This window comes from Pistacia vera, unplaced genomic scaffold, assembly GCF_008641045.1.
Source record: "Pistacia vera cultivar Batoury unplaced genomic scaffold, PisVer_v2 Contig398, whole genome shotgun sequence".
NCBI classification, from domain to species: domain Eukaryota; kingdom Viridiplantae; phylum Streptophyta; class Magnoliopsida; order Sapindales; family Anacardiaceae; genus Pistacia; species Pistacia vera.
Genome location: NW_022196221.1, coordinates 886292 through 897760, shown reverse-complemented (window position 1 = coordinate 897760; position 11469 = coordinate 886292). Strand labels below are relative to the sequence as shown.

Below are 11469 nucleotides of genomic sequence, written 5' to 3'. Positions count from 1 at the left end.
GTCAAACATTTACGAACTTTCCTGCCATTGCAACTGGAACCGGGACACTTTTACATGGCGTTTGATGTTCTTTTCATTGGTTGCCAAAGGTACAAAGGTTAAGGGTTTTATCTTTGCATGGATATTGCATCTCAGAGCTACCAAATGAAATCGAATGTTTAAAGCATTTACGATATCTTGATCTTTCTAATACTAATTAAGTTTTTACCTGAAGCAATTGGTAGATTTTACAATTTACAGACGCTTATATTAGTAAGTGTTGTTATCTGAAGAAACTCTGTACAGATATGAGAACCTGTTTAACTTGCGCCATCTTAAGATGGTCTTGTAGATTCTTTGGAAGGAAGCCTCGAAACATCGGTAAATTAACTTCTCTTCGAACAATGCCTAATTTTGTTGTGGGCAAAGGTGCTAGCTCTAGCCTAAGAGAGTTGAAATCTTTGCGCAATCTTCAAGAGAAGCTCAGAATTCTAGGCTGGAGATGTAAATGATTTTGAGGATGCCAAGGAGGCTGACTTAAATGGCAAGAAAAAACTGGATGTGATTTCTTGGAATGGAGTAGCAGAAAGATTGAGAATTCATCAAGGAAAGTAGACACTGAAACACGTGTGCTTGACATGCTACAACCTCACAAGAAACTGAAAGAGCTCAGTATCAAGGGCTATGTGTGTGCAAATTTCCCACCTGGTTAGGCGATTCCGATTCGCTACATTGTACTCCTAAGATTTGAAAGTTGCAACACATGTACTTCTTTGCCACCAGTCGGGCAACTGCCCTCGCTCAAGCACCTTGTTATCAAAGGAGGCGGAGTAAGGACCGTGGGGTCAGAGTTTTATGGAAATGGTTGCTCAGAGTATTTTCCATCTCTAGAGACTCTTTCTTTCGAGAGTATGCTAAAATGGAAGACTGGATTTCTCATGATGTGGTCTGGAAGCTAAAGCTTTCTTTCGCCTGCGGGAGCTTTGTGTTGCAAATTGTTCTAAACTGTGGGAAGATTGCCGGAACATCTTCCTTCATTGGAAAGCCTTGTCGTCAGAAGCTGTAAGCAATTGCAGGTGCCAATTCCAAGTCTTCCAACACTCTGCAGATTAAAGATTGATCGGATGTAAACAGATAGTCCAGAGAAAGTTGACCTCACTTCATTGAGTTCAGTTGTTCTTTCTGATCTTCAACTCATATTTCTACAGTGGTTTATGGGAGGGTTATCGGTGGTAAAAAATCTAAGGATTGTTGGTTGTAAAGCGCTAACATCTTTATGGCATAATAGAGATGATACAACAAAATATTTGCTGCATTGATCCACTGGCCTTGAGCACTTTCACCGACTTATTTCCTCGGTAGAGGAAGAAGAAGAGGAACACAGCATTTGTTCCCTTATAGACTACAACTCTGAAATTGGAGACTGCGAATGCCTTGTGAAGCTACCATGGGCATTGAACAACTCAGTTCTCTTAGAAAGGTTTGTATTACAAACTGCCCGAAACTTGTGTCCTTTCCAGAGACTGAGCTCCACTCCCTGCTGAAATTCTTTGAAATCGACAGATGTGACACACTAAAATCCTTACCTGAGGCATGGATGAAAAACAACTCATCCCTTGAAAGTCTGTCTATCAAACGTTGTGATTCTTTGCCATATGTTTCCAGAATCCGGCTACCTCTGAATCTGAAGCGACTGGAGATTACATGTTGCGATACATAAGGTCCATCATATACGACGACGAGGAAGTTCTAATAATGCAGAAGAAATCAAGAATGGCACAGAGAAACACTTCTCTTCTTCAGTACTTGGAGATTGGAGATTGTTCTTCTCTCACTTCCTATGGTCAAACAGCGAGTTACCTGTCCCACTTCAAAATATTAAGATTGTGAAATGCTCAAAGCTTTCTTCCTTGTCATCAACAGGCAATCTACCTAATGCTCTTGAAAGTATTGAGATTTTTCAGTGTGAAAATCTTAAATTCATACCTGAAGATCTGCACAAACTCCTCCATCTATCAAAGATTCATTTGAATTTTGCACGAGTCTTGTTTCCTTGCCAGAAACAGGGTTGCTTTCCACAAATTGACAGAGATCTTCCTAATTGGTTGTGAGAAAGTGGAGGCCCTGCCCATCTGCATCCACAAACTTCCCTCCCTTCAAAAGTTGTTGATAATAAATTGTCCAACATTTCATCCTTCCCTAAGAATGGCTTCCGACCACCTTACAGCTCTTAAACTTGACAACTTCAATCTTTAAGCCGTTGTTCGAGTGGGGATTGTACAGACTCACCTCTCTTAGACAACTTTCCATTGATGGAGGAGTTCAAACCTGGTGTCTTTTCCACAAGTTCCTGCCTCTCTAACCAACCTGAAGATTGAACATTTTCCGAATTTGGAAGCATTTCCTGCATTGATCAAAGCCTCATTTCCTTGTAAGAACTACATCTGTCTGGTTGCCCCAAGCTCAAATATTTTCCCAGAAGGGCCTGCCTTCCTCAGTTGCGTACTGTATATAGATGAATGTCCTCTCTGAAACACAAGTGCAAAAAATTTACAGGAAGTATGGCCTGTGATTGCCCGCATACCTTACATCGACATTTTGTGACTACAACGGTCATTTTAAGATTTGAGCTTCAGTAATCCAATTCTGAACCATTTGTAAAGATAAATTCGATTTCCAGCACTTTCATTGTGTTAAATTCTGATAATTAGCTGGAAATGTAACAGTTTGTCAACTTGTTTTTGAATATGTTTGGCCCAAAGGGTATTGCAATCTACCGTCTGTCAGTTTTGTGAGGCAGCCTAGGTTGATTCATTGTAATGCTTTAGATTTGTACTGCCAGTTTAGGGATGTGTTTATAATGTTTGTTGTAAGTTGGTATTAATTTATGGCTTTAGATTAATGTTGGATAAAATATGTCTGCAAAGTTGTCAACAGTGAACTTTTGCTTTATTAGTTATAATGTAAACTCAGTTGGTAATGCAGTCAGTTTACTCTCTTCATTTTTCATTGGTTCCTCCTCTTTCTTCTTTGTATTCTCCGTGTAAGCAACAACAAAATGTATCAGAGCTTGGTTACTTAGCTAAAAATCTGAACCTTTTCTTTCCTTATCACCTCATATGTCTTTCCGAAAAAACTACCCTGCATCAAACCTGTTTTTTCTAAATCAATGGCCCTCAGACAACTTCTCTTCTACCTCCTATATTTAATGGTGAGCACAACTATATATGGACTGTCAAAATAAAGGCGTATCAGGGGTCAAGGACTCTGGCAATATGCAAGAAGAGAAACAACCCCCTCAATTGGGACCAAATCCCCACTCAACCAAATCCGTTGCATGAAAAAAGTTTCAAAGGCTCCAAGAGCCTTATCCCACATCACTCAGCTGTCATAGACCTTGTTTTGCAAGGATCAGAGCATGCGAAATAGCAAGAATCTTGGGACAAGTTAAAGGGAGAGTTCACGGGGAGTGACACTACAAGAAACATGCATTGCTAAACTTGAGGGGAATTTGAGACATTGAGAATGCGGAGGCTGAGAAAGTGCAGGAATGTTGTATAGGTTGATGAATATAGTCAACAAAATCAAGTTGCTTGGAATGGAGATGTTAGATAGAAGAGTAGTGGAAAGGTGTAATAAGCTTACTGAAAGGTTTGAAGCAAAGATCTCATCTTTGGAGGACTCAAAAGACCTGACTTAGATCACTTTGACTGAGTTAGTTCATGCTCTGTAGGCACAAGCGTAGAGAAGGCTCCTAAGGTTAGAGGATGCGAATGAAGAGGCAATGTTAGCAGCTCACAAGGCAAGTCTGCACAAGGAATAACGGAAGGTTTGCTGAAAAGAAAGGAAAAGAAAGGTCAAATACCAGTGGAACAAAGTTGGTGGAATAAGAATTTTCCAGCTTGTTCCCACTGTAAAAGGAAGGACATGCAGAGCATAGATGTTGGTTCAGGCATGGAATATAGATATGGCTTGAAATATATATATATATATATATATATATATATATAATATATATATATTATATATATATTATAAAATATATATATATATAAAATAATGGGCCCATACAAATTTTTACATAATATAATAAAGTCACAAAACATCACTCGACAGTGTTGCCAAACCCTTCCGCTTCTTGACGTTCAGAGACCGCATCTCATCTACTACCTGCAAAAACATTGAAAACAACGGGGTGAGCATAATTGCTCAGTAAGTAAACCTGCTATGCTACTCTTCTCTCTCCGTTGCTTAAATCTGAATTTCTTTCCTTACATCATACCTCTCTATTCTTCTATGTTCTTTCTCTTATTCTTCTCTATTTCTAATTTCTCACTACCCATGATAATAGGCATGGTATCACGCATAGGTATGATGCAAATGCACAAATGCATAGAATGTTGCATTTTCTTTTTCTTTTTTTCTGTTTTTCTTTTTTTTCTATTTTCTTATTCTTATTCTGTTTCTTTTCTCTGTACTTTTCTATTCTTCTTTCTTTCTATTCTTTCTTCTTTTCTATTGTTTCTTTCTTTCTATTGTTTTCTTTTTCTTTTCTATTGTTTCTTTCTTTCTTGCCGATCAGACTCGGTTGAGGCATGGATTTGGAACCCTGGCTGTGTGAGTGTATTCTCTAATTCTGGGTATAGTCCTCATCTACGCACTTCTAACGGACTGTACAATTCTCTTTCTAATTCTAAGGCTGCCACTAAAGGCGGTGTGCATGCGGCTATGTCACTCATGGTTCCCCTCACAACAACCCTTTCTTCTTTATCTTTTACACTTCTTCAAACAAAAATCTATGACACGGCCGCTTATCGGCCGGCATCTGGCAAAGACAGAACGGTGAAGTGACAATTTGCTAGAGACACCTAAGATTCAATGAAAAAGATAGCTTTTCACAATTTCCTTCTTCTTTCCTTCTCTATGGCAAGGTGTAGAAAAGGACACAGAGTAATGCTTTATTGGGAGGCAAAAATGACCGGGTCACCGAATCTGGCCTCCAATGAGTCAAAATCATGCCAAGTTTACTTTCTAAGTCTTCTTGAAGACTTGAACCTTAATATTGACTTCAGAGGCACTTTGAACCATGGTTAGCAAGTTTAATTTTTTAAATTATATATTATATATTATATCGCTATTATAAGATATATTATTTTTTCTAAATAATAAAAAATTTTAAAAAATTAATATTATCTCCATAATTAATTAACAAATTTTATGGTATTATTAACTTTAAATTATTGTATTACATAATCAAAATTAATTACAAAATTAAGAATCTTCATTTTCAAGATCAATATCAATATGTATAACTTCACTTGTGTTATTATTATCATGCAAAATAGACAACACATCTTCTTTTTCACTTTCTCCATGTAAAATGGATAAATTTATACAGGTTTTAGTGAACTAGGTTGGGTGACCCAGATTCGACCTTAAAATTTTTTTGGACCTTTGGCCTAAATTAATAAAGTCGTATCGATTTGTATCGATATTTTTAAGGATACAAACGGATACGTATTGTATCGTAGGATACATATCAACGTATCGAAAAGTTTATAATACACTCTCTGATACGTATCGTTTGCGATCAATATACATATTACGTATCGTATTATAAGATACGTATCGCATATCGTAGAATACTAATAACCATGCTTTGAACATTGATGTTTGAACGTTAATGCTGACTTGAAAGGATTTAAAATATGGCGGCATCGAGTCTCAAACAAGAAAAAAAAATATATGCTCTGAATGTGATGGTTTTTGGCCGGAGAGCACAAAGAAAAGAAAAAGAAACTAAAGAGTGTATGAAGATGTCTATGTCCATTTCATTTAGACTGACAATATATATAAAACTTAACCAAACCATTTACTGTTATAATAACTACAGCAGACATATTCATATTTGAATTTAAATTTAAACAACCAATAAACCATCATTTTCTTGACTTAATCACACCTAATCCAAACAACTAAAATAAACCAAAATTACTGCAGCCATGCACGACAGACCTGTTGGACAATCAAAAGAAATAAGAAAAAGAAAAGGGAAAGTTTCATTGATACTATACAATACAATCAAATATAAAAGAATGATTTAACCCAAATATAAAGATATTATATATAAATTAAACAAAGAAAACTAAAAAGACTACCCTACCTTAATAAACAATAAAACAAAATAACTCTACGTTTCTAAACACAACTGCAGAGACGAACTTCAACTGGCTCCAAATATATCCAAACTGCAACATGAAATTTGATAAATTTCCAGAAAGGTATCACTGCATCAACAGAATGCTTAGAGCAAACTAATTAGAACTTCTTCCTGCAGAATCAAGTTCAATATCCTCCATCATTCCTTTCTTTAATCAAAGAAAAGATGTCCATTATTGGAGAGGCTATTCTATCCGCCTCCTTTGATTTCCTCTTCAAGAAGTTGACTTCGCCCCAACTGCTGCAGTTTGCGCGCCAAGAGCATATCCAAGTTGATCTCAACAAGTGGGAGAGAATACTGCTGAAGATTCATGCAGTGCTTCAGGATGCAGAGGAGAAGCAGAGGACCAACGAGTCTGTGAAGATATGGCTTGCCGAGCTTCGGAACTTGGCGTATGGCATTGAAGACTTGTTGGATGAGTTTGCTACTGAAGCTTTGCGAAGGAATTTATTGCTTGATCGCGCTGGAGATGAAGCTACCACAAGTATGGTACGTAAACTCATTCCTACTTGTTGTAGAAGTTCGATTGCATCCCTTAATTTCAATTCTGTGATGAAGTCTAAGATAAAGAAGATCACTATAAGGTTGCAAGAGATTGCAACGGAGAAAAACAACCTGGGTTTGAAAGAGAATTCCGGGTCCGGCAAAGTTGATGAAAAATTACCTACCACCTGTTTGGTTAATGAAGGTAGTGTGTGTGGAAGAGAAAAAGATAAGGAAGCGATAATTGACATGTTGAGAGATGAAGGTACTTGTGGTGGAGTTGATGTTATTCCTATTATAGGAATGGGAGGGGTGGGTAAGACAACTCTCGCACAACTTGTTTACAATGATGATAGAGTGGAAGGTCATTTCGATCTCAGAGTTTGGGTTTGTGTTTCTGATGATTTTGATGCAATCAGAGTAACAAAAGCGATTTTGCAGTCCATTACTGATGAGAATGTAAATGATAGTGATCTAAATATCCTTCAAGTCAAATTGAAGGAGAAACTATGTAGAATGAAGTTTTTACTGGTTTTAGATGATCTTTGGAATGAGAATTATGATAAGTGGACTGTTCTGCGCAAACCGTTTGAAGTAGGTTGTGTAGGAAGTAAGATTGTTGTCACAACTCGCAATGAAGATGTTTCATTAATCGTGGGAACTCTTCCAACTTACTCGTTGAAAGAGTTGTCATATGACGATTGTTTGTGTGTGTTTACTCAACACTCATTGGGGACAAAAGATTTTAGTGATCATCAAGAGTTGAAGAAAATTGGTGAGCAAATTGTGAAAAGGTGTAATGGTTTGCCTTTAGCAGCAAAAACTCTTGGTGGCCTCTTGCGTGGTAAATACGATCTTGGTTATTGGGAAGATGTGCTACATAGCAATATATGGGATTTACCAGAAGAGAGAAGTGGTATTTTACCAGCTCTTAGATTAAGCTACCATTATCTTTCTCCACATTTAAAACAGTGTTTCGCATATTGCTCGATATTTCCTAAAGATTACGCTTTTGAAAAGGAGGAGGTTATTTTGTTATGGATGGCAGAGGGTTTCTTGCAACATGACATTGGCGGAAAACAGATGGAAGATTTAGGTGACAAGTGTTTCAGAGATCTACAATCAAGATCATTTTTCCAACATTCAATCAAGAATAAGTCTCGGTTTGAAATGCATGACTTGATTAATGATCTTGCTCAATGGGCTGCAGGAGAAATATGCTTTAGGTTAGATAACATGCCAGAGGTTGAAAATCAATGGAGAATCTCAAAAAATCTTCGCCATTTATCTTACATTGGTGGATATGATGGCAGCAAGAGATTTCAGGCCTTCCATCAGGTCAAACATTTACGAACTTTCCTGCCATTGCAACTGGAACCGGGACACTTTTACATGGCGTTTGATGTTCTTTTTCATTGGTTGCCAAAGCTACAAAGGTTAAGGGTTTTATCTTTGCATGGATATTGCATCTCAGAGCTACCAAATGAAATCGAATGTTTAAAGCATTTACGATATCTTGATCTTTCTAATACTGAAATTAAGTTTTTACCTGAAGCAATTGGTAGATTTTACAATTTACAGACGCTTATATTAGTAAGATGTTGTTATCTGAAGAAACTCTGTACAGATATGGAGAACCTGTTTAACTTGCGCCATCTTAAGATGGATCTTGTAGATTCTTTGGAAGGAATGCCTCGAAACATCGGTAAATTAACTTCTCTTCGAACAATGCCTAATTTTGTTGTGGGCAAAGGTGCTAGCTCTAGCCTAAGAGAGTTGAAATCTTTGCGCAATCTTCAAGAGAAGCTCAGAATTTCTAGGCTGGAGAATGTAAATGATTTTGAGGATGCCAAGGAGGCTGACTTAAATGGCAAGAAAAAACTGGATGTGATTTCATTGGAATGGAGTAGCAGAAAGATTGAGAATTCATCAAGGAAAGTAGACACTGAAACACATGTGCTTGACTTGCTACAACCTCACAAGAAACTGAAAGAGCTCAGTATCAAGGGCTATGGTGGTGCAAAATTTCCCACCTGGTTAGGCGATTCCGAATTCGCTACATTAGTACTCCTAAGATTTGAAAATTGCAACACATGTACTTCTTTGCCACCAGTCGGGCAACTGCCCTCGCTCAAGCACCTTGTTATCAAAGGAATGGCGGGAGTAAGGACAGTGGGGTCAGAGTTTTATGGAAATGGTTGCTCAGAGTATTTTCCATCTCTAGAGACTCTTTCTTTCGAGAGTATGCTAAAATGGGAAGACTGGATTTCTCATGGATGTGGTCTGGAAGCTAAAGCTTTCTTTCGCCTGCGGGAGCTTTGTGTTGCAAATTGTTCTAAACTGGTGGGAAGATTGCCGGAAAATCTTCCTTCATTGGAAAGCCTTGTCGTCAGAAGCTGTAAGCAATTGCAGGTGCCAATTCCAAGTCTTCCAACACTCTGCAGATTAAAGATTGATGGATGTAAACAGATAGTCCAGAGAAATACAGTTGACCTCACTTCATTGAGTTCAGTTGTTCTTTCTGATCTTTCAACTCATGTATTTCTACAGTGGTTTATGGGAGGGTTATCGGTGGTAAAAAATCTAAGGATTGTTGGTTGTAAAGCGCTAACATCTTTATGGCATAATAGAGATGAATTACAACAAAATATTTGCTGCATTGATCCACTGGCCATTGAGCACTTTCACCGACTTATTTCCTCGGTAGAGGAAGAAGAAGAGGAACAGCAGCATTTGTTCCCTTATAGACTACAATCTCTGAAATTAGGAGACTGCGAATGCCTTGTGAAGCTACCATGGGCATTGAACAACTTCAGTTCTCTTAGAAAGGTTTGTATTACAAACTGCCCGAAACTTGTGTCCTTTCCAGAGACTGAGCTCCCATCCCTGCTGAAATTCTTTGAAATCGACAGATGTGACACACTAAAATCCTTACCTGAGGCATGGATGAAAAACAACTCATCCCTTGAAAGTCTGTCTATCAAACGTTGTGATTCTTTGCCATATGTTTCCAGAATCCGGCTACCTCTGAATCTGAAGCGACTGGAGATTACATGTTGCGATAACATAAGGTCCATCATATACGACGACGAGGAAGTTCTAATAATGCAGAAGAAAATCAAGAATGGCAGCAGAAGAAACACTTCTCTTCTTCAGTACTTGGAGATTGGAGATTGTTCTTCTCTCACTTCCTTATGGTCAAACAGCGAGTTACCTGTCACACTTCAAAATATTAAGATCGTGAAATGCTCAAAGCTTTCTTCCTTGTCATCAACAGGCAATCTACCTGATGCTCTTGAAAGTATTGAGATTTTTCAGTGTGAAAATCTTAAATTCATACCTGAAGATCTGCACAAACTCCGCCATCTATCAAAGATTCATTTGAATTTTTGCACGAGTCTTGTTTCCTTGCCAGAAACAGGGTTGCTTTCCACAAAATTGACAGAGATCTTCCTAATTGGTTGTGAGAAACTGGAGGCCCTGCCCATCTGCATCCACAAACTTCCCTCCCTTCAAAAGTTGTTGATAATAAATTGTCCAAACATTTCATCCTTCCCTAAGAATGGCTTTCCAACCAACCTTACAACGCTTAAACTTGACAATCTTCAGATCTTTAAGCCGTTGTTCGAGTGGGGATTGTACAGACTCACCTCTCTTAGACAACTTTCCATTGATGGAGGATGTTCAAACCTGGTGTCTTTTCCACAAGTTCCTGCCTCTCTAACCAACCTGAAGATTGAACATTTTCCGAATTTGGAGAGCATTTCCTGCATTGATCAAAGCCTCATTTCCTTGTAAGAACTACATCTGTCTGGTTGCCCCAAGCTCAAATATTTTCCCGAGAAGGGCCTGCCTTCCTCAGTTGCAGTACTGTATATAGATGAATGTCCTCTGCTGAAACACAAGTGCAAAAAATTTACAGGAAAGTATTGGCCTGTGATTGCCCGCATACCTTACATCGACATTTGTTGACTACAACGGTCAATTTTAAGATTTGAGCTTCAGTAATCCAATTCTGAAACCATTTGTAAAGATAAATTCGATTTCCAGCACTTTCATTGTGTTAAATTCTGATAATTAGCTGGAAATGTAACAGTTTGTCAACTTGTTTTTGAATATGTTATGGCGCCAAAGGGTATTGCAATCTACCGTCTGTCAGTTTTGTGAGGCAGCCTAGGTTGATTCATTTTGTAATGCTTTAGATTTGTACTGCCAGGTTATATGGGATGTGTTTATAATGTTTGTTGTAAGTTGGTATTAATGTATGGCTTTAGATTAATGTTGGATAAAATATGTCTGCAAAGTTGTCAACAGTGAACTTTTGCTTTATTAGTTATAATGTAAACTCAGTTGGTAATGCAGTCAGTTTACTCTCTTCATTTTTCATTGGTTCCTCTCTTTCTTTTCTTTGTATTCTCCGGTGTAAGCAACAACAAAATGGTATCAGAGCTTGGTTACTTGAGCTAAAAAATCTGAACCTTTTCTTTCCCTTGATCACCTCATATGTCTTTCCGAAAAAACTACCCTGCATCAAACCTGTTTTTCTTAAATCAATGGCCACTCAGACAACTTCTCTTCTACCTCCTATATTTAATGGTGAGCACAACTATATATGGACTGTCAAAATAAAGGCGTATCTAAGGGGTCAAGGACTCTGGCAATATGCAGAAGAAGAGAAACAACCCCCTCAATTGGGACCAAATCCCGCACTCAACCAAATCCGGTTGCATGAAGAAAAAGTTTCAAAGGCTCCAAGAGCCTTATCCCACATTCACTCAGCTGTCATA

The 11469-nt window shown here is 38.0% G+C and overlaps 1 protein-coding gene across 1 annotated transcript; it reads left to right on the top strand.

Moving 5' to 3' along the window:
• Positions 1 to 6985: 6985 nt before the first annotated feature.
• Positions 6986 to 10480, top strand: LOC116141353 (putative disease resistance protein At3g14460). Its single transcript, XM_031426864.1, has one exon. It carries the CDS (start codon positions 6986 to 6988, stop codon positions 10478 to 10480), a length of 3495 nt encoding a protein of 1164 aa, XP_031282724.1.
• Positions 10481 to 11469: the final 989 nt, after the last annotated feature.